This window comes from Corythoichthys intestinalis, chromosome 1, assembly GCF_030265065.1.
Source record: "Corythoichthys intestinalis isolate RoL2023-P3 chromosome 1, ASM3026506v1, whole genome shotgun sequence".
In the NCBI taxonomy this organism is placed as follows: Eukaryota; Metazoa; Chordata; class Actinopteri; order Syngnathiformes; family Syngnathidae; genus Corythoichthys; species Corythoichthys intestinalis.
Window position 1 is genome coordinate 63,636,303 of NC_080395.1, and position 25,117 is coordinate 63,661,419.

General features: G+C 38.0%; 1 protein-coding gene across 1 annotated transcript in view; it reads left to right on the forward strand.

Moving 5' to 3' along the window:
• The window catches only part of fam189a1 (family with sequence similarity 189 member A1), a 154,416-nt gene that overhangs the window by 117,881 nt on the left and 11,418 nt on the right, over positions 1–25,117 (forward strand). The window contains exons 3-6 of the mRNA XM_057835276.1: positions 6,120–6,230; positions 8,799–8,930; positions 16,849–16,956; positions 19,166–19,326. Of these exons, the coding sequence (XP_057691259.1) occupies positions 6,120–6,230; positions 8,799–8,930; positions 16,849–16,956; positions 19,166–19,326 (512 nt within the window). The remainder of the gene's footprint in view (positions 1–6,119; positions 6,231–8,798; positions 8,931–16,848; positions 16,957–19,165; positions 19,327–25,117) is intronic.

A 25,117-nucleotide genomic window follows, 5' to 3' on the forward strand; every position in this document is an offset into this window, starting at 1 on the left:
GTAGGTGCCAAATAATGCTTTACTACACGGCGAAGTCGTAAAAAGCGAGACATTCAGGGGAGGAGGGCGGCTCCAGTTGTTGTGCAGCTAACATGTGCAGCTAATGTGTATGAGGAGAGCTTTTTACGGTACATGCCCATCCATGATCAAACGTAAGTAGACCTTTATTTAAGGAAAGTTTGTAGTGTTTACTTTGTAATCGCTGTATTCGCGGCTATTTTTAACTCAAAGTTGTAATTTCTTATTGGTTGGAAAATTTGACAGAACACCGGGCACATGAAGAGGGGAATAAGCCGAGAATAGTGCTCTCCCGGCGGGGGGATGTGCGACAAGCCGCCGGTCATCGGCTGAGGGGACCAAGAGCATGTCAGCCACAAAATGCAAGCCACCTACATATTAAAATGATCCCAGTATTTGACATAATACAAAACACGATGTTTACTCACTTCCTCATGGTCCCACAGTAGTAGGGCTTGTTTTGGCCAATATCCACCGGTGAATGGGAACCTTTTGAAACCCCAAATAGGTGCACAAGCCTCTCCCTCGTTACAGCAAGATTTTTCTGCAGCCGTTTGACTGGCGCGATGCGAAATATAAACGTATAAATCCGCAAAATCAGCTGAATCCTTGTCCTTCTCATAAGAGAGTACGGATGTATAGTGAAGAGGACTCCTTCCTCCGTACACGTCACAGCGCCCTCTTTCTCAACTCGAGACTGTTTGCAGAAGTCACTCATTTTTATGGCGTGGGATTCAAAAAACTAAATAAATATAGCGATCGCTTCCACACACATCCAAGCGGTCCATTTCATTCAGGAGCAGAAAATACCACGTATATAATGAAATAAACATGCTTTTTCGTGTCACATGCACTTTAATAGTTAACTGATTACTCATGAATTGTATGGCATCAGGCTCAGATGACCTCAGCCAACACTTTTAAGAAGTTTTAATTATTTATTCAAATGGTTTTTAAAGCCCCTTTTCTTAACATAATCTCATAAATGGTGACAGGCTGTGTACTTATTCCAAAGGAATTTCCCTTACCTTCCCTCCTCTTCTCAGTTACCAGGCATGGTGTCCATTGATAAATATAATTAGATTACGATAGCACCACTATGTTCTTAGGTAATGTAGGTATTCATGTATTTTTTGTTTTGTTTGTTCTTTTCCTCTTTTGTTTCATTTCTTTATGTCCACCTAAATCCTCTTCCTGTCCGCTGCTTTCTCCAAATAAATAAAACAAAATGAACTACGACAATGGGAGTGTATCCAACTCCCATAAAACTGTTCAGACTATAAGGACACTCAGATTCCAATTCTTCATGTCTAAGCAGCAGAACAGGACAGGTAAAAGAAAGAAAGAACGAAAAAGAATTTGTAGGTGGGAAATGTAAAATGGAATACGATACATTTTATGAGTGTAAAAACAAATTAAAGCTAATTACAGAATTAGTACAGTATAATAGTCTGTTACAGACTCAAACAACCCTAAAAAAATTATAAAATTACCAATTTGGCTGGGTTTCCCATGTTTGACAATACTGCATCATTTTACCTCCGAGAAGTTGCTGCCCATCGGATGTAAATTTGTACAAAAATCATGCCTATCGTTTGTCCTACGTTTTACTGGTTTTTGCTGTAAAAAGTTTCGTTTGCGCTGTGTCTTTAAGATATTTACAATTCTTTTATAGGTCAATCATCAATCGTTTATGCTTCATTTGTGCAATAAAAAGTTTCTCTTGTGCTGCCATCGTTTTTGACAAATTAATTTCGAGTTTGTTTTTGCTGTAATAAGTTTTGTTTGCGCTGTGTCTTTAAGATATTTACAATTCTTTTATAGGTCAATCGTCCATTGTTTATGCTTCATTTGTGCTATAAAAAGTTTCTCTTGTGCTGCTATCGTTTTTGACATATTAATTTCGAGTTTGTTTTTGCTGTAAAAAGTTTTGTTTGCGCTGCATTTTTAAGATGTTTAGAATTCTTTTATAGGTCAGTCGTGTATGCTTCGTTTGTGCTATTAAAAGTTTCGCTTGTGCTGCTATCGTTTTTGAGATATTAATTTTGAGCGATGACATCAATAGCAGCTCCTCCGTCGCGGCTGGCACAGCGTAGCAACTTGCTCAATTAAAGAGGGGTGGCCCAACGACTAGCGCAAATGGAGCACAAACGAATTGCATCCCTTCGGGTCCATTTTGCAGTATATGGGGAGGCTGTGTGAAGTCATCACTCGAAATTAATATCTCAATATCTCAAAAATGATAGTAGCACAAACGTAACACAAATCATTGACACAATTTTTAGCCATTTTTAATCAAAATGAGGGGCTGGTTGACCTCAGATTGACCTATAAAAGAATTGTTAATATCTCAAAAACGATAGCAGCACCAACAAAAATGTTTGCAGCACAAACAAATGACATAATATTTATCTAAATTTGCGTCTGAGTGGGGGCCAACTTCATGGAGGTCACCATTTTGGTAAGAAAGTGATGGATTGTATTTCTAAGATGTGACAAGTATTCGATGGATGTACCATTAGAATGTGTCCTTTGCTGTCACGTACAATATTTAGTTTTGGTTAAAGAAGAAGCAAGGCTAACTCAGCCTGGGTGTGTTGAATAGTTCAGAAGGTGGATAGGTAATTCCATTTACAAGTTAACTTACAGTCTTAAGCCATCGATTTTCACACACTAATTTATGTATTCATTTATTTTAAACACATACACACAAGCATTCAGGGGTAGCTAATTTTATTTTATTCACACTTGAAGGCTTTTCTACTCATTTTCATATCAGTCCACTGAGAAGGATGCAAAAATATTTTATTACTTTTATCCCTCATGGGCTCCATTTATTGATACAATCTCCATACAAGGTATTTTTTTCATAGACTGACTCATATGAGATCTCTCCTCACGTCCAAATCGAAATATCTAAGAATATGAAAATAAGGTAAAATTAAAACAGTTTAGTTTTAATATACAGTGATCCTTCACTACTTCGCAGTTCGCAGCTTCAGTACATCGCAGGGTATTAAGAAATATTCATGAAAGAATGAGGAAATTAAGGAAAAATAGGGAAAGAAGTTAAGGGAAATGCTGCGAGGTTGCTACTGACTCCAGTTTGGTACTTGGGTTGACCTGGCTCGATTGGTTGAGACATTTTTCTCAGCACACCTTGTTGTGGAACGCAACTAGTGAAACATACACGAACCGTGTAAGCCCCTGTATTGTTTTTGTGGTGCTATTTGTTTGTGTGAAACAAGTGTTTGTGACACCCTAGAATATAGCTCCTAATTTAGGAGTCCTAAATATCATTCTCAATATAAATCGTCCACTGAACCAATGAAGGAACAAAAGAGGATGACAGTGGGAAAGAAAATTAAAGTATTAAGACATGTGTACTGTCCTCACAAAGATGTTGGTTCTCGGTCTACGCTAGACAGCGAGCTAAACTCCGAAAAAAGACATCCATGTGTTCTGCTTTTAATGAGGCATTCATGACATTGACACTTTGTAGGGTGAAACTAAAAATGAAAACAAACTGAATCTGTCATGTCTTCAATAACACAAATATGCTCACAGCAATGTAAATCTGCGATTCATATTAGCTGCTTATACAGCACCTACAAACGGTCCACACCTTGTTCAAAATACATCCATATTCTACTTTAGGAGTCCAGTTACGAATGAAAAAGTGAAATAAGCAATATAAAACAAGTTATATGTACAGGTGTTGCCTCTGTAGAATTACTACAAGCATCAAAAGGCACACATACGCAGATTCCGAAGTGGTCGAATTTGTATTTACTCAGCTACGTAACTTTTTCAAGTGTAAATTAGTGTCGCACCGATACCATTTTTTGGCCCCGATACCGATACATGGCTATGAAGTATCGGCCGATACCGATTCTACTATATATGTACATATATATATATATATATATATATATATATATATATATATATATATATATATATATATACTGGACTGTCTCAGAAAATTAGAATACACAATATTCTAATTTTTTGAGACAGTCCTGTGTATATATACAGGACTGTCTCAGGAAATTAGAATACACAATATTCTAATTTCCTGACTGTCTCAGGAACTAATCTCCTGTAATGTAAAACATCAATGAAGGATTGTAGCATGAAATTCAACTGATTCTTGATATCAAACTCGCAGAAAGATTAGGTTTTTGTCCTCTAAGAAAGTTTTTTTTTTTTCCAAATGGTACACAGCCATTAAATATATTGATGGAGATGATAGAGTCCGAAGTTCATGTGTCTCACTGTCCTTAACATTTTCATCACATCATCTGCAGACTATGGCCATCAAACCTAATGTATTATTAACTGAATGCATCTGCTGAAAAGGGTATTCAAAGTGTTGCATACCAGAGGCCTCACAAAAAAGGAAATCTGTAATATGTTTATATTTTCTGACTTTGCAGGCTGTATTTTTTGATGGTGATTTAACTCATTGCAAGAATGTAGTTTGATCTGCAATTTTTGAAAATGCTCTATCTCATAATTTTGGGAGGAAATGAATGAATAATTGAACAACCATCACGTTGAACAGACATTCAGGACAAAGGTTTTTGGCCACACTCATCCATATAGACAACAGTAAAAGAGCGGGGAAGACTTTATTTCTTAATGCTCTATTGTACCTAGTCAATTGGATGCTTCAAAGGGAACACTGTAATAATGCTCAGCACATCTGTATCAAAGGTTCTCGGAGGTCACAGGCAAGCTAAAGTTGATCCCAGCTGACTTTGTGCATCGAAATGTACAATTTAAAGTGTTCAAAAACCAAAGAAACATGTTGCACAGGGAGAACATGCTGACTCCACACAGTAAGGTGCAGAAACGATTTTGGGATGAGCTAAAATCTGAACTACAAAAAAAAAAAAAAAAAAAAAAAAAAAAACAGCAACAACTGTGTTTCATAGTTGATTTCTTGTTAATTTGCTGTTGTTGATGTAAAGGTCTTCTTTTCTGTCTTTTCAAACAAGTGTCCTTCACTTTCACTAATCAGTTTATCAGCCTTCAGTTTTGTGACATAGTGAAAAGCACTTTGTCTATTAAATGCTTCATGCACATCCCTTTAATCTTCAGTGTTTGTGTGCACTCAGCAACCTTTTACAAGTACATACATTGATTCTACCTTCTAGTTGAGCCGATAAGTCACCTACTGACTATTCTTTTTTCTTTGAACATCTGATCTTCACTTAAGTTGGTCTGTTATGCTATCAGATAAATGGACCTTTGTTGTCTTCCTTTCGTTGAAATAAAAAAATTTTTAAAAAGTTGTTGCTCTATACACTCATTTCCGAGTTCTGCTTGCTTTCAACTTTAACTCAATAACAACTTACCAATAATTTGAAATACTTGAATAGTGTCCATGTTTCTGTCAGTGGGATTTATATTCATGGGTCTTTCAGCTATAGGAAATTTAGAAGAAGAAAAAAAGAGGAAGAAAGAAAAGAAGAAAGAAAAAACCCTTTTGGAAACAGAGGCCAAGGAGACGATCGAAATGAAAACAATTAAATTGCACCAAAGAGCTCAACTGCCAGCTCTATCAGAGGAAGCAATAGTTGCTTTGTGAGTGTTTGTGCTTGATATTGGCGGATGCTTCTCTTCAAGGACGAATGAAGACTTTCCCTTTGAGTCAAAAATCTGTCAATGCAGTGTTTACCTAGCCATTTGGTGGGGAAAGTGATGACAGTTTAATTGCCTGAGTCAAATAAGAAAGTAATCAAGGATTGTACCACCAAATGTATTACAACCAAATGCATCTCAGGACTGGGGAACATACTGTAAATATTAAGGCTTCAAAATTGTGGATTTTCTTTCAATTCTACAATTCAATTCTACAAAGTGTATCATGTAAGTTTCTAAGCATTAACAAGATTACAACTAAAATACATTATTGATTTCATTTAAGATCAGTGCACTTTTCCTTTGTGGCATGCAATCTCAAGCATGTCATGATTCAATGCCAGGTGCAGGAGAAACAGTATTGTCTGAGTGTCTGTCGTCCTGACCAATAGCAGATGAAATGATACGTGATATCTTTCCTTTCTCAGTTTTCTTTCTTCTGTCTATTGCAGATCACATTCTTCATGTTGTTGTCAGCGGTTTGTGTGATGCTCAACCTGGCAGGATCAATCCTCTCTTGTCAGAATGCTCAGTTGGTCAACTCACTGGAAGAATGTCAGCTGGTAAGACCACATGGGAAACTCCAAAGATCATTACATTTCCTTTCCTCCATCTTTCTATCCTTCCAGCCATCCTCTTATCTAAATTGCCATGACAAATCTTTTCAGTCATGCAATTTTGAACCTTCTGAATGACCTTATGAAAGGCTACTCAAGGCGGCCCTCGGGCTCCATTAGGCCAATTTGCCACTTGTTTGCGGCCGTCAAACTGTGGACATCTCCAAGATGTGATGAAATCTGGTATTCTCAATATAGTACAAACTCAAATTTCACTGTAGCTGTGACGTTTTGTAGAAACTACATGCATTTGTTTTTGTTTCTAGATTTTTTTGTCTGGATTTGAGTGAGGTTCGCAAAGTGACTTTCAAGAATGCTCCTTTTATATGAAATCATGAAGTTCACCTACAACCCCTAGCAAAAAGTATGGAATCACCAGTTTTGGACAATCACTCACTCAGACATTTTATTATGTACAACAAACTTAGATAAAAAGCTTAAAAAAATAATGAATTACTTCAAAAGTGCAACTCCTTGGCATTAAGAAACACTAAAAGAAATGAATAAAAAACATTGTGGTGATGAGTAAATGTTAGTTTTATAGAGCAAGTGTAGGGAAAAAAATAGAGAATTGTTTCATGTTTCTGGCATTAAAATAAAAATAAAGAGAATTTTTGCGGCAACAAAAATATAATCATCATGATTTTCATCATTACCAGTTTAAACATTGAATACAATATGTTGTTTGTTGTGTATTTTAATTTATTATTGGTGGAAAAAGATTTGGAAATCACCTAAAAATTTACATTTTGTCCCGACTTCATTTGAATTGATGTATATAAAGAAAATAAAAAGGACCGAGATACAAGATCTGAATCTTGCAATTCAGAAGAAATGTTACTGAATGTTACAATCTTGAAAATGACTTTCCAGAAAAGAAGCGTCAATTAATGTGACGCGTACTGAAGCCTCTTGTGCAGCATATTCTACTGTATATGGCACAGTAACAGAGGTGATACCAGTGCTGTTACATTTTTCTTGACACACTGTTTTAGACGGATGAATGGGTCCCATTGGTTAAGCCATTTTGAGTACCCTTATATGCTACTGTACGTGATGTCTGACATTACCAATGTGACCGGTGTTGGTAATCTTACTTTAAAAAAGTAATTTGAGTTACTAATTATTTCTCCCAAAAAGTAATTGAGTTAGTAACTCAGTTACCTCATTTATCTACCTCATAATTAATTACTCAGCAAAGTAGGTGAAGTTACTTTTCATCTTCTACATGTTATTACATTATACATTCTATAACATCTTTCACATCAAAAATTATTATATTAACTGATTAAAGAATAAAAACACTATATACAGGATTTTAGAACATTTGGTATTTATTTTGATCAAATATATTACAGTCTATTAAAACACTCATGTAAACTGACCATTAACCAGTGCAAATCTCTGAAACAGTATGTTAGGCCCACTGTACAATAAGCAGAAGACTGTCCATGAATATAAGTAAAATGATTAAATATAATTGAAGTTTGAGAACGCTACCTTTGAAATTCCCTGGCCCATTGCCAATATCAATGAATTATTGTGTTTGCCAGAGCGTGCCGTGAAACAGGGCATGATCCGCCCACCAAGCCAATCATCATCGCATTTGCAACTGTGTCACAACCCCCTTAACGTATCTCCCCTCCCGCTCTGCTCTCTGCGGGCAGGCAGCTGATGTGTGACAAAATAAGACAACTCGCGCTTCATTCAAGGACATTGTAGTAACACGCCCCTTCACATCCTCAGTAATGGTAACAACGTTGCAAAGATGGTAAAAGTGATTAATTAGATTACTCCTGAAAAAATAACGCTGTTAGAAACACTGTTATACTCTTACACCATTATTAACAACACTGAATGTGACACAATGTGGAAACGTAAACAACAGACGGAGTCAATTTTTTTTTTTTTTTGTTCTTTTTGGTATTTAGCTGTTAATTTTAGTTGAAACCTGCTTTCCATGTTATTTTAATCACACTGTCGCAATTTTGTAACAATTGTCCAAACTATCCAGCCTTTCTTTTCTACATCCTAAACATGGTGTCAAGAAGTGGCCCTCACAAATTTTTGAGAATGGAAACTCCATTTCATAAACGGCACCAAACCACACTACTTATAGCTTAAGGGCTGCTTTTCTTTTGTGGAGTTCAGTTTACTTCTTTATCTAGATCCCCAGAGATTGTTCCCAAGTCCCGACTGAAATATTAATGCATCTCATCTCTTCTCCCCAAATTAATTAACCCGTACGTGTTGAGTTCATATCCTGCTTTCTCTCAATCTGGGACACATTGCTGGTGCGCTTGACCGCAATCCCTCCTGAGTCAGCTTCTCATATATCACACCGTCTCATTTTTACACCGTCTCATTTGTTGCTTCCTTGTCTTCTTATGCAGTTGCTGTTTTGATGTAAAACGGCACCATTCTCTTTCTAACTGCATTTAGTATAAACCCACAATATTGTCTGATGTGGTTATATCAGTGACATTTTATTAGTTCTTCCCTCTTCTACGCCAGCTCAAGTTTGACAGCGATGGAGTGTGCGTTTGCTGTGAGTTACAGCAACAGAGCTCAAGCTGCAACAACCTTGGAGAAACGCTGAAACTTAACCCACTGAGGGACTGCAATACCATCCGCTTACGTCTCAAGGTGTGTTTACAGACTAGTAGTGCATCGTTGACCTTCTTTAAAAATGTTTACTGAAAGAAATGATGAATCATCATGTTTTATACATACAGTACTGTATCCCAATGCAAGCCTGTTGAATGTTTAATTGTGCAGCCATTTTCCTACTACAGTATTTGCTCACTGGCAAAAATTAAAAGATTATTTTTGGGTTGTTGCCGCACATTCAATGCATGGCATTGTTATAACATTAGTGTACAACAAGATTGGGTAGATGATAAGCCCTCTAAATCAAGGGTTGACATCCTAACCTTTCAAACTCAATTAGCCATTTTAGCATCCCCCTATAAAAATAAAACACTGGAAGACCCACTGCATGCTTGGTTTTCGTTGTTCTTCTTATTTTGTGAGTGATTTTTATTTTCAAAATAGTTCGTGGTACAATAAACATTATTTCCTTCAGATTTTTTTCTTTCATGGATTGATTCATTGGTTGAGTTACAAAGGTAGAATTGCTTGATAAATCTTGGCACCAGGCCATATCAGCAACTGTGATGCTTATTTTAGGCATAAAAAATGCAGAATTGTTTATTTCAATGTTGAAAACTTGTTGTATTCCTCAAATTTAGAGTCACATTTAGAACAATCTGAAACAACGCACAGGAGATTGGGGGGGGGGGGGGGGTTAAAATCAATCAGAAGAGGACGGTGACTCTTAGCAGCAAATAAGCCGGCGCAAGTGCCTCTTTGTCCACTAGACCAGTGGTCTCCAACCTTTTTTTGCACCACGGACCAGTGTAATGTGGGGCTTTATTTTCACTGGCCGGCAATTTGTGGCAGAAAATTACAGTAAATACAAAATAACACGAACATTAAGTGCAGGGAAAATGTAACATACTATATGCTGCATCAACCTTTTTTAACAGCGGCCTCTCCTAGAACTTGATGGCAAACATCCTTCGTCGCAAGCATAATGAGTTCTTCTTCAGTCATGAAAGGTTTTTGGCTTTAGCGATACGGTTCGCCACAAGGTATGATGCTCTCAGTGCATTCACTTTTGTTGCATCGTTTGCTAGCTATTATGCAGAATGGAATTGGTTGTAGTCTCCTCTTCTGGCTCAGCAGGTGGCTTTTTCCCCTTAAGAAGCTGTCCAAAAACATCACCGCACGCAGCACACGGCCAAGAGCAGCTAACGTTTACATTGACTGACTCTTGGCTGCTATATGTGTGCAAACACCCCAGTAATGGCAGCCAACAACTGGCTAGATGGCAACGCGCACAAATCTTATACGCGAATGAGTCGATAGGAAGAAGAATAGAAAGACATATTATTGTGTCAAAAGGCACAGGCCAGATTGCATTCATTAACAACTCATTTATTATTTCTCTGCGGGCCGGTAGCAAATGCACCACCGACCGTTACCGGTCCCTGGCCCGGTGGTGGAGGATCGCTGCACTAGACGACGAGGAGTGTTACGGAGGAAAAACCGTCAAGCGAGAAAAATGAGGAGGCCGACTTTTGGCAGTGAAGCAAGCCAGCACAAGTCCCTCTCAGCCGGGTTAACGGTGGAGAGCATTGTGGGATGGAGGGGCGGTAAAAGTCGATTGCGGAGAAGACAAGGAGGGCAACTTAACAGTGGTAGCGGTGATTCTCGGCCGGCTAGATGGCAAACAGCAGCGCGTGGGTGGAGGTTACGGGGGAAAAAAATGACAAAAGACAGGAACTGGTGGTGCGACAACAGAATTGCTCTAAACCACAGCAATTGCACATCTATAGATTGAAATGATGTGTTATTTGTATACCGTATGCAGGAAGTAGCAACTTCCTGATAATAATGGGTGTGAAAGATGAACAAACAGGGCGGGTGCTTGCATAAATGTCTGAAGATTGACGTAAGACATCAGACAATTTGAAATCCTAGCGTGTGCAGGAGGAAACTCCCAAACGCGTTTGCAATCAAATTAAAAAACACTTGGATAACAAACACTTAAACCAAGGGCACACTTCCATTTTGCCGTACAGTATCTTAACTATGAAACAGTTCTTAATATTGAAAAATAAATAAAGTGTCTCTTTAAATACTCGATTGATAGATCATCCTACAAAATATTTTTCTTTCAAAAGGTATAAAATCAGTTTATGGGGGAACTGTCGTTGTGTAACACATTCCACGCTGAAATCTGTCTAATGTTTCCAGTTTCTCCAGTCGTGCCTTAATTAGGGAGAAAGTGCAGAATGGCCCCAACATTTTTCTATCCCCAAGTGACAAACCTCTTAATATATATCACATTACTTGCCTGGCTTGGGTGCGAGTGCATGATCTTGGAAGATTATCCTGACTGTGGAGTCTGCAGAAATGATATACAACATATGATACTGTGCCTTTATTGGATAACTGCGATCATATTTTTTCAATCTATGTCCCTGATTGATTATAAAACATTGATAACAAAATAAAACAGGATGAATGTTCATGGAAAGAGGAACGATCAGGAGCATTTATCATAGTGATCATTCCTCATTAAAAGAGATATGTGAGTTGGGCAATAAACCTTTATTAAGAGCCATAGTAGTCATAGGTGTTGAGTTATGTCGAACCAGAAGCTGTCAAACCCTTTTCCCCTGAGTCTTTGCCATTCCTCATTACTGTTCCTCTGCTTCTAATGACATCTAGAAAGCTGGCATATACTTTGGCCACTATTGGCCCTCATCATGTAGAGTTTGATCATTCTTTTTTTCCAAATGATTTCACCAGTGAGTGTGGTTTTAATTACGCTTGAGAACGATAAACCGATACGACCGGATATCCGGTTTTACAGGTGAGAGATACAGATGTGTCGATAGTAAAGTTACCATTCGACAGTAATTAGCCATTAAATATTCAATGAACCGATAGTAGAGATAGAATTCGGCTATCGCGAGCGCAAGAATCGGCTTCTAATGCCTAGTTCAATGCATTGCTTAATATGATAATAATTTAGGTTTTACTTCACATGCTGCGCTTGTGTCATTCACCACACAGCGCACTTAGATTGAGACCGCACGCATGATATAATATGGACAAGCACTACTCACGGTCGTGGTTGCCTCAAATTCCCATGCATTTCGACAGAACCGCTACTAGTTGCCGTCATTACCCGATCGTCACGGGCATGTCATAACAACGCAAGAGCTAACGAAACCACTGTAACGCACGCTCCATAGCATTTTCTTTACAGCCCAAAACGAAACTAGTAGTGGCAACGAAGCAACATGCTAAAACAATGGACAGTGTGATCACCGACGCCAGCGACGTGCAGCGATTGATTTTCAGCGCACCCAGGAAAACAAAGTCGGACTTTGAAGTGATGAAGGCAGCCAGATCTGTTCGCATGGGACAGAGCTTGTGTGAAGTGTGGAGTGGTACAGAGATCGTGAGTTTTTAACCCTGAAAAATAACCCACTACAATGGTGGAAAGGGCGGCATATTGTTTCCACGAAACACAGTCTACTTAAACATGAACATATGGATTAGTTGATCTTCCTCAACAAAAATCTGCCCTTCAAAAAAGATATGGACAGTGATGAGGAATAAAAAATGAGGAAGCACTGGCATAAGTGAATGACTTGGCTGTGTATTAGGTTAAAGTAATGATTATTGACCTGTCTAAAATGCCATGTTTTCATTCCCCCAATTATACCAGTCGTAAAGCATAATTCATTATTTATTTATGATAACACTAGCAGGTTTAATTTTTTTTTTTCTAGAGCTGCTGCATATAATTAATATTTTTTGTTTGTAAGATGTTTACGTTGAAAGTTTGCACTTAGATTAGTCACCTCTTGTGTTAAAAACACAAGGAAATACAGTAATTGAATTACTGCACTTTATTGTTGTCTGTCACTGGAGTTTTATTTTATTATCAATCCCATCCAACAAAATGACGGTCATATAGTAAGCCTTTTTTTTTTTTTCATAAAAAAAGAAAACATAGCATTGGTCTGAAATGTTGTTGTTTAATTTTGCTATATTAGAAATGTGGTCTTTTTATATGTTTAAAATACTGTACAAACACACACAACAAATATTTACTATCGTATCGTTTTCACTCTATCGAACTGTATCGTTCTTACACTGTATCGAATCGTATCAAATCACTTGGTCTTAAAAGTGTATCGTTTTTTAATCGAATCGTAACCTGTGTATCTAAATACATATCGAATCGGCTTCATGCCAGAGATTCCCAACCCTAGTTTTAATTCTCCAGTAGAGCATTGTAATAATTGATGCAATCCCTTTCAAGGACAGGTTTGTAATCTTGCTATGAAAATCTCGATCTTGATTAGCTTGGGAGAGGGCGTCTATGGGTGGCTGAATACCCGCTTAATACTTTTTTATGCATGTCTGATCCTTGCAAACTTTATAAGATTTCATTATAGACACTGTTTTAATACTATCACTGTAAATTCACAGTAACAAAAATGACATCAGATGTACAATAGCTGTCATTGTTTCAAATTTGGCTATATTATTTTGCGTTAAAGAAATGTTCTAATGGGGTAAGCATAATTATCTTGGTTAGATCTGTTAAAACTAGTTTGTAAATAATGGAATTTTAAGACAGTAACTGGATTTAAAACTAGAAAAAATGTGCCAAATTCAGTAAAGTTTGTTTATATAGTTTTAATTAGTTAAAACAAACTAAAAATCCTACAATAAATGAAACAAAATGTTTTCTTTTTAGGAATGTCCCAGGAAATGCTACATTAATTATAGAACAGGGTCTCCACGGGGTCATAAAAAGTCTAAAAATGTCTTAAATCCAATCATTTTAATGTAAGGCCTGGAAATTTCTCCTTCTCCTAAAATCTCTCAACTGGTCTTAAATACAAGAGTGAAAGGTCTTAAAAATCTATTGACTTGACTTTTATTTAAACATGCATTAACTTCAGTCTCGCTGTTAAATGTTTCAATTTTTGACGACAAAGTGGCACGAACTGTGCTGCCCGGTCAGAATTTATCAACCACCACCAGCTAATAATGTGCACACGCAGTTGTTAGCATAGTAGCGGAGAAAACTTTAAACAGAACCAAATTACAGTACTTGCATCCATGGGTAAGTGGTCAATGGCCATTAGCTGTAGAGTTTACAATTCACAACAGAAAATTCCTAGTGTTTTCAGTTAGGTGAAAAATTTTGCCTTGCAACATGAAAGGGCTTTTAATAAATTCATATACTTTAGAAGTAACTCCGGGCCTCCAATTTTCCGCAAAAAAGTATTTTGTACTTTTTACGGTATTGATGTGAAATGGGTCTTAAATTGTGTTTATTATGGTCTGAAAAAATTTGGCTTGTTGAAACCTGCAGAGACCCTGTAAAATAATTAGCAAAATCATCTTAGAATAGGAAAGTTTCTTCAAAAACTATACTACTTACAAATAATTTAGACATCAAAATGACCCTTGAAGCATTCACACAAAAATAATCTGGAACTATTCACTGCAATACAGTGATCCTTCATTTTTCGCGGTCAATGGGGACTGCCGTTGCCCTGCGAAAAGCGAAAATCTGCGAAGTAAAGGCGGAGCCTATTTACATTTTAAAAGTAAATAGTTAGTTTTATTTCATTATATAATGGTATATTTTAATTACCGGTAATGTATTTATTCAGATTTAACAACATTGGAAAGACATACAGTTGTACCTCGACATAAGATCACTTTGACACACAATCTTTTCGACATCCGACAAAAAATTTGACTCGCCATTTGTTTCTACATCTGGCGACATGCTCGAAATTATGACAGCACTGCAGTTTCTTTGTTTTCCCGCAAGACGGACGCACAGCAGATTTTCTTGTGAGAGAAATCAACATGGGTTCCAAGAATTTTAGTGCAGGGGGTTGAAAAAAGTGAAAAGGCATACAATTGAAATGAAGATGGAAATGATAGAAAAATATGCGCGTGTCTATGATCTGCTCCTCCGAACAGTCTTTAGAAGTTAAGGTGAAAATTATTATTGTGGTAACATCGCCAAAAAACCGCCAGCTTAGTCAGGTTTTTAATCATTTATTTTGGAACTTGTGCAACACAACATGTTTACTGTCCGCCGCAGCTGAACAAAGTGAAAGTAAAAAGTCCCTCTCTCACTCTGTCAAATCAGCCACGTGGTGCATTCAGGTACACCACGCAAAATACATATGCCACATTAGAACCCAATTTGTTACATTATTACAGGTATTATTATTATTAAGATTACTAATATTATATTATTATTCCAATTTTTATTCATAATTTATTTGTTTAGCTCTGTGTAATTGTATTTGCAATAGTACCAGCAGCATTTATTAAGGATTTAGAGTAGGTTTTCGGGCTGTGGAACGAATTAATGAAATTATAATGTAAAATCCTGCTCGACATACGACCATTTCTACTTGCAAACAAGGTCCTGGAACGAATTAACTTCGTATGTAGAGGTACCACTGTACATATAAGACATGTTTTCCCAAAATATGATTAAAAAACAAACAAACTTATGTGTTAGTCACATAAAAATTACCAATGAAAATCAAATGTATCAAGGCTGGATTTGGAGTTATACTCAAAATGAAAGTGAAAAAACACACTACAGGCTGATTCAACTTTCATGTAAACAAGTCAAAATGAGATACAGTAGTGTATGTGATCCCCATGTGCCTGGATGACCTCCCTGCAACGCCTGGGCATGCTCCTAATGAGATGACGAAGGGTCTCCTAGGGAATCTCCTTCCAGATCTGGACCAGGGCATCACTGAGCTCCTGAACAGTCTGAGGAGCAACCTGGCTTTGCCAGATGGACCTAAACACAACGTCCCAGAGGTGTTCTATTGGATTTAGGTCAGGCGAATGTGGGGGCCAGTCAATGTTATCAATTGCCTCTTCCTTTAGGAACTATTGCATACTACAGCCACATGAAGTTGGGCATTGTCGTGGACCAGAAGGAACCCAGGTCCCACTGCACAAGCGTAGCTTATGACAATGAGTCCAAGGATTTCATCCCGATACCTAATAGCACTCAGGGTACCATCATCTAACCTGTAGAGGTCTGTGTGTCCTTCAAGGGATATGCCTTCCTTGACCATCAATGACCCACCACCAAACTGGACATGCTGAATGATGTTGCAGGAAGCATAATGTTCTCCATGAGATCTCCGGACCCTTTCACGTCTGTCGCATGTGCTCAGGTTGAACCTGCTTTCATCCGTGAAGGGCACAGAGCCAGTGTCATATTTGCAAATTCTGGTGGTCTATGGCAAATGCCAATCAAGCTCTATGGTGATTGGCAGTGAGCACAGCATATGGTGTGTTCCATTCAAGAGGGTTCTGTTTTTAATGTCATCAGTCATCTCCAAGAAAAATGCTGTTCTCAGAGCCAATTTCCATGCAGGTGGTGTTTCTGTGCTGCCACCAGGAAATTAATAAGTATAATACAGTTATTAAATGTTTATGTGGTTTATGCTTTGTAGAGAGTACTTCTCATTCCTCTTGCAGTTGGTTGAATTGCCTCTCGTAGATTATGATGGTCTCTTTTTATGAGTTGAGTTCTCCCCTATGAAAGACATATTAAGTACATACGACCTTGTACTGTTATTGTAGTCAGGGATTGAGTTAAAGTTTATGGAGGTCCTTGTGAGAACTCCACAGCACATAGTTTCAACCGACCTTCAGCCATCATTTCTCAATGTTACATGGAAGAACCGACTCTTGAAGAAATCTTGGTCAAACCTGGTTCAAAAGTACATTTCTAGTGCTCAATCACTTATACAATCACCTGCTGATGCCCTGTGTTGTTTTTGCTTTAACACAAGTGACCTTATTGATCTCTAACTACCGTCGTAAATAAAGTATGCTTTTCCACTTCCGTACTTTTATACCTTTCACTTTCTGATGCTCTCATTTTCTCTTCTGTTCTCTCCCATAGGAATTGCTGTTCAGCGTATGTGCCCTTAACGTCATATCCACCATTGTTTGTGCCCTAGCGACAGCCATGTGCTGCATGCAAATTGTCTCCACTGATGTGCTGCAGATGGTGAGTGTGGACAATTTATAATGGGTCCCCTTTTTCGCTTTCAGTGGGAAAATGATCGTTATCACCTCTGAATTGAATTATATAATGTGATTCCCATTCTCTCTCCCAAGCATGTAAAGAGATCAGAGTTTTTGCTAAAGTCAGCAGAGGACAGTTGCTGCAGGACCTATGTCCTGGGCTATTACAGTAAAATGAAAATGTGTATAGAAGAATCTCAACTCTCGCTTCATTTGTTCCACCGAGGTGCATTATTCTAAGAATGAACCTTTCCTGTCATTTATGTGGGGCAATAAAACTATTAACAACTGCTTAATATCTCTTGCCATGAGGGAAATTAACATTAATAAGCTCCATTTGTTTTTCACACCAAAAATAGTTATTTAATTTTACTGCACAGATCAAAAGTAGGAACTCTGCCAGTGCCAAAAGGTGCAGCAATGTGTTGTATAAAACGTGCCTTATTTATTAAGTGTATTATTATTGTAGACAGAAATAACAACCCTTACAATACTGTATGTACATTCTAATCGTGAGAGTATACGTTGTGAATATTACACAATCAATATTATTACTATTCTAGAGCAATGGTTCTTGCTAAAGGTACCGAACCCACAAGTTTCACATGTGGATTCACCTAACCCTTCGAAATAAGATAATAAAGTTTTTTTTTTTGTTTCAAATTCAAAACCAATATATCTAAGCTTGCAAGCTAATAATTTAGAAAACTCCCATTCAAAATTCTTCTCATTTTGACAGCATGTTTTATAATCGGGTCAAAATTTGAGACCAAGCTGCCCATTGGTCTGTTCTATTCCTTCATACCAAGTGTGAGTCAACTTTCCACTGGGCAAACCAGTTACTCCTCCCATCAGATCGAGAACTAGCAAGTAAAAGAAAATGATTAAGCCTGTAAATTGGGAACAAATCAGTCCAAAACCTGTTTTAAAAATCCACTTTGCCTAGATTTAATCAGCATAAGAAAATAGGGCTTTGTGTTTTTTTTTACCTTCGCCGAACCCCTTAGCCTTACACACCGAACCCATGGGGTTCGATCGAACCCAGGTTAAGAACCACTGTTCTAGAGAAATAAATACTGCAGACTACAGTCTAAATGTAACTACAGTGATACTTCGTTTTTTGCGGTTTATGGGGACCAGAACCCACCGCGATATGTGAAAAACCGCGAAGTAGCGCCCCCCCAAATATTTTTTTGTCGTTGGTTTTTGGGGTTTTTTTTGTGTGTGTTCAATGTATTTATTCAGATTTAGCATTGGAAAGGGATACATTTAAGACATGTTTTTTTCACTTCCCCACCCCCAAAGTATAATTAAAAAATATATATGTATGTGTATATTTTAATAAATGGTTTTTAAGCACTTCAAATGAAATAATTGTAAGTTTTAAACATGTTACTGTCCCACCAAATTATTATTAAACAAGAATAAAGTATAAAAATGCATGTCTCTATGAAATACTTCATTGAGTGAGTCCACTCAAATCTGCTCGATCTTCCCACTTACACACAATGAGTTGCCACAGCAACTGTTTAACAAGTTAAGCGATGATTTATTCATGTGACGCTTTGATGCTGAGGCTTCCAGGGATCATGTTACTGTCCCACCAAATTGTTTTTAAACAAGAATAAAGTATAAAAATGCTTGTCTCGATTAAATACTTCATTGAGTGAGTCCACTCAAATGGCCACGATCTTCTCACTTACACACAATGAGTTGCCACAGCAACTGTTTAACAAGTTAAGCAATGATTGATTCATGTTGCACTTTGATGCTGAGGCTTCCAGGGATCTGTGGCAAGATCAAACAGAAGACGTCTATAAATCATCGTTAACTTTAATAAGCAACTCCAGTGCATTGCCTGAATAACAAAGAGCAGGCAAAGGGAGGAAAAGTGAGACTATGCGATCAGCTCAGGATAGTACATCTGTATTTTTTTTTATTTTATTTTTTTAAATAGACAGAGGGCGCGAAGTTTAAAGTTCGAAGTAGCGAGGGATCACTGCACTCTGAAATGTAGACTAGTTTTGGAAAGATTTCTCATATGAAAACGCTAGTTATTGGAATTTGTTTTCTTTATTTTCTCTACAGATCAGCAGATTTAAACTTAAGAAGATACTTTAGGGGGCTTTATGGTTTGACCTAACAGACATGGATGTCCATAATGGCAGTGTGTCTCTTTCGATATGTTTCAGTTCATGCCACACCGAACAAGAGAGCTAAATGCTGATTGTATGACCCCCCATGGAACTATTCTCCACCAAACACTGGACTTTGATGAGTTTATTCCTCCCATTCCCCCGCCACCTTATTACCCCCCTGAGTATACCTGCACCCCATCAATGGATGGACAAAGGTAAGAAACAAAAGACTTCTTATCCATATTATATTTTCTTAAATGTCTTAAAAGGTCCTTCCCAAAATGTAAAAAGAAGTAATGATCAAAATATTACATTTGTGATTTCACAGAAAATTTTCTGAGATTAACTGCAGCTGTTGTAATTTAATACAGCATAATTTTGATTTTGATTTTGATTTGATTTTCAGATTAAGTGGCAAATCTCCTTTCATCATCTTAAATGCTAGGAATGGAGACTGAGTGCTGTATTTTCGTGACCATAGAGCGCAACTTATAAAAAGGCGCAAGCTTATTTTCGGGTAATATTTTTGTATTTAACATAAACACAAGGCGCACCGCATTATTGGGCGCTTGAAAAACATACTCTAGCATGCGCGTTAGCATGCGCGCTGGTGTATTCTTCTTTTAAAAGTCAGCGGGAGTAAAAACGCTTTCAATTGTACTTTATTAAAGAATTTAACATAGTATTCACATCAATCTTAACCAATCCACAAATCAATCCAAGTCCTCATCTTCTGTATCGAATTGAACAACTGGGCTGGGTCTCCATCAAACACAGCAGGTTCTCTCTCGTCGTTGTCAGAGTAAGCAAGGAGACTATTTCCTTGCTGTGCGTCTCCTCCTCGTCAGAAATGGTTCCGGCTTTGGCGAAAGCATGAACAGTGCAAGCAGACACCTTATCCCAAGCATCCACAACAGTGGTGTTACCAGGATGCCAGGTGTGGGTGGGCATTAGTCTTATCGGGGGGGGGGGGGGGGGGGGGGGGGGGGGTTGAACTACACTGCTCAAGTAGGTCGAAATCCAGCGTAGGGCTACTGCACCTTAAAACATGTTTTATTTTCTCCTTGAAAAAACTTGCTTTGATTTGGTCTAAACAAACAAAAGTTGATTTGATTTTATTTGACTTAGAACACATCCATAACTGAACAGTATGGACATGCAGGTGACAATGTTTTTTTTTTTTAGGTAACCTATTGTGGTTCCACAGTTTCATTATAATTATTATTATTATTATAGTTATTCTTTGTTCCACAGCCCCTTTGAGCTTAATTTGACCCCCTCAGAATGCTTCAAAACTCACCAAACGCAACAGCCATGTGAACACTGGTAAAAACTTTGATAAAATGTAAAAAAATCAAAATAAGCGTAAATGTGTGTAGCGCCCCCTAGGAACAAAACCAACATTTCATTTTTTTTTTTTTTTTTTTAAGGTGAAACAGGAGGTAACAACGCAAAGGTTAAAACATAGAAACACATCAGTACTATATGAATGGGATACCATACGCGGTGCCCAGACTGCCGTTAGTACTGTCATCCAGTTTTTTTTGGGTGGGCAGAGCGTGTCTGTGGGTGGGCACGGCCCACCACTGCCCCCCGGTAGCGCCCCTGATCCACAATCTATTCACAAATTGTGGTGTAACTCGCCCAGGGCTGCTTCCCAGTCTTCATAAAGCTGTGATCGCCGTTCGTCATCCATTGCTCCCACGCTGCTCGCAGCTTGACTTTGAACGCCCGGTTTACACCGACGTCCAGCGGTTGGAGTTCCTTAGTCAAGCCTCCCGGAATGATGGCAAGCTCCGAGCATTCGATGCACCTGGTTTTTTAACAGCAGGTGTGAGATGGGCGCGCATGGAGTCACAGATCAACAGGGATTGTGATGCGTGGAAAAAAACATCCGGTCGCTTGACGTACACATCCATCAGCCACTCTAGCATACTGTCCTCGTCCATCGAGCCCTTTTGATTGGCCTTCACGATGACTCTGGGGGGGAATTTTTCTTCAGGCAGTCTTTAGTCTTCCTCTTAAAAATCACCATAGGTGGCAGTTTCTTTTTGTTTGGCGTAGGTGATAGACTTCAATTTGAACTGGGCTTCGTAAGTGTGTCTCTTCGCAGTAGATATCATTTTTGGGGGTCCTTCGCTAAATCACTGTTGTTTAGCCTAGACCACACACTCGAAAGTTACAGCTACTGGGACCGCGCCCCCTATCACACGCAACCTTCTCTCTTTAATGTTTTCATGCGGCTTTTACGTCCGCCTTTTCAAAAATTGCTCAGTCAGACAGACACATTTTGGTACTCTGTCCACACAATATGCGCGACGCGTTATTAGGTGCACCATTCATTTTGGAGAAAAATGTTTTACTTTTAGGTGCGCTTTATGGTCGTAAAATAGGGTATTTTATGGACAGAAGCACAAGCTAGAGCAGGAGTTGGCAACCGATGACTCCAGAGCCACATGTGGCTCTTTCATCTGTCTGCTGTGACTGTTTGTGCCTTTGGGAAATAAACAATGAGTATCTATTCCAGTGGCAATGTCGATGACTGATGAGCAGTGTGCCTCACAGTTCTAAGACTCCAATTCCGAGCGCCGACCTTCCTTTGTAGAGTTTGCATGTGTGAATAAATCTAAAAAAGAGTTTCTGTAAAAACACAACATAAAAAGAGCAAACAAACAAAAATCGACCATGGCAGCTGATAACTTACAACCGTGTGTGAAAATGTAAGTGAGGGCTCAGCATTGGCGGGGAGGTTTGTCACTCAAGTCAATCAAATGCGACAGTGGCAAAAAAAAAAAAACAAACAAAAAAAAAAAAACAAAAACTTCATAAGAGTAGATTATCACAGCAGTAAAAACCTCAATGTCAATGTGATGTAGTTAATCGTTCAGCTCAACTTTACATGTGCTAAAATGATGATGAACACCAAAGCAAACAGCATTTTTGGTTGACTGTATTTTAAATTTGGCTTTAGTTTTTTAAATATGAGGACTCAAATGGATGTTGGCTATTTTCTCAGCTTCATCCACCCAAACGTCTTAGTTCATATTTCAAAATGTTTTCGATGGAAGCTAAAATAAGACTGTGTTCTCTGTAACAATTTATTTCATTCATAGCACACAACAGTTTTTAATATACATACAGGTAAAAACAGATGTATAACTCAATACTCTTCTAATGTCAAAAAGGGGTTTTGTGGCTCTGGGTGTTTTTTTCTCCCCTGTGGTAGATAGTCCATGTGCCGGCAACAGTGCTCAAGTGTTTGGCATGTCTACCTTACAGTTGAAAGATTTTGGGGTCAAATAATCGCTCAAGCCTTTCCAGTGCAGTGTTTCTAAGTTTTCTCTTGGCTAGTCTGGGTTTTATCCTGTACTGCAGCACCTTGCCACCTTCAAAAAAATATGTGTGTCTGCTAAGGGCGTAGGTTTGGTCTCAACATTGGTAGGGACAATATAAGAGCATAACCTACATGTACACTTTTTGCTGGGGACGGAACATTAATAAGACCAAACAGATTGGGTGAACGGGGGTCAGGGCTACGTTTCTCGTGAATATGAACCTAATTAATTGATAGGCTAAATGATCATTGCAAAATAAATCTGTATTGACGTATACTAACTTTAATATGTATTGGTTCAGGTGATACACCGTTCGATTCAAACCTTTGTTTTCAAAAATATACTAATATATACTATAAACTATAGAAACCTTTTGAAAACTTCCGGAATAAATGTCTGGAATTTATTAGCAAATTTAAATTGCAATATTTGAACATAACTTCAAATATTTTAACATACACAATAAATACACACTTGTTAATGATCTCTTAACTATCCAGCAATGCAAAAAATAAACATTTATCATAACACCACTCAACGTTGTCTGTCTAAATAAATAAATAAATATACTGGAAAAACTTCTGAGTCGGGGAATAACAAAAACTAGGGGTGCACAGTATCCATTTTTTGAAACCGATACCAATATCGATAACTTCCTGCTCCTCAAAGCCGATACCGATACCGATAACCGATAATAAATATATAATTTTTAAAATGGGTTTAAAAAAAAAAAAAAGAAAAAAAAAAAACTTGTGGTGGATTCACCATTGCCAATTTGCCTTTGATCTCACCAGATTTTTCATAATGACATGAACAAAACAGTGCGTTTCACTTTTGCACTGCCCGACAGCCAGCTAGGAATAAATGTACTTCCATAAACCACAAGGCATGGTCTTTTCTTGCTTTTATGGGAACACACTCGTCTTAATATTGTGAAACTACAACAGAAAAATACATATATTCAATACTCAATGTAGAACAAACTGCACAATACACTTATATACACAATTATTATATGTATAGCATAGCACACTAGCTTGAGCTACTAAAGCATTGGCTGGCTTCTATAACACAACAATTTATGAAGTTCTGTACATATGACCCTTCACCACAGAAGTAAACATATATTGCACATCAATATGTTATAGTAGACATAAAATACTTACAGACATACGTATATTTCCGAGGCACAAACGTAATAGAAAGCATTCACGATTGTCAATGCTACCGCTAGACATCGCAATGTGTAAGTGAATGAACCAAACTACTGTAACAACAAATAGATGCAGTGAATTATTCTGAACAGCAGGTGGCAGCAATGCCCCGCAAATGGTCAACTGATTTCCCATACTAGTGTGTAAACTGTAAAGCCAGAACAGTACATATTACCAGTCCTATTGATAATGTTATTGGATTTATCGGGATTACGTCATAATTCCTATTATTGGACCCATAATTATCGGACCAATAATTATCATGCACCAGTAACAAAAATAAATAAAAATTGAGCCTTCCTTCAGGTAAAAAAAACTACTGCTTTTGTCCTCAACAAAAAAATGAAAGCTCCTTTGGGCTGCTTCAAGACCAAATAAATAAAATAAAAAATGAAAATTGAGGAGAAAGGGGAAACCTCAGTTCACTACATTTCTCACAGTTTAATTAACGCTAACAGTCGAAAACACATGCAGGAGGGCACTTCTCTCTAAGCAGCTTCCTACTCGAGTTTTGCAGGTTAGCAAATTCACACAGTTTAATGTTATGTTAAATCTGATGCAGGTCGGACTTTCAGTAGCAAAATTAGTGGTGTGTTCCCCACTTCTACAACATGGACGTCTTTTTACATTACTTACAGTGGCTGCTGCTGGCCAAAAAAAACTTCTATTATCCCTCCTATTCAAAGGGGGCGGAGGAGGCAGCATGTTGTCAACATGTTGTACAGGTATTTCTGTCGGGGCTGTGAGTGCATGTGTGTGTGTGTGTGGGGGGGGGGGGGGGGGGGGGGGTTGAAGAAGGGGCGGGGGGGTAAAACTAGAATGCCCAGCAGAGGCCGATTTGGCCTTTTTCAAGGCAAATACTCATGTTCCAGAATTCTCTGGAACTTCTAGGTTTAAGGCATCAGCCAAACAAACGTGCTTTTGAGGGGTGACCAAATGGACTTGCACATTCAAAAAGTGAAAAGGGGTAAATGTTAGTCTGAGCATAATGAAAATAGTTCACTTAATAACGGTAGGGTAAATTCTATCCTTACAACATTTGGGAAGACAAACTATATAACTGAACTCTTTATGTAGTGCAAATAAGGTTGCAAAAAGTTGGTGGGGACAATTTGTGCATCCTGAAAGGTTGGTAGTGTAATGTCCCTAGTCCCTACTGTCCCTATGGGATACTTTGTGTTTGACCTGAGCCATATTTGTAGTTCTGATTTAAGCAGTTAGGCAAGTAATCATAAATAATGTGGAAAATGGTGTTGTGTGTGTGTGTGTGGGGGGGTAAATTAATTAAACACAAATGCCAAATAATTCTCTTAATTTCAGTTTACATATTACTTCGGGTGGTGAAGAAAATGGAGGGTTAGGGTCTTTTTAAAACTAAATTTCAGTTAAAAGCCGACTGTCTGTCTGTCAAACTGAAATCACTGGCACTATGCCACTGGCCCTTTTCATCCTGCCAT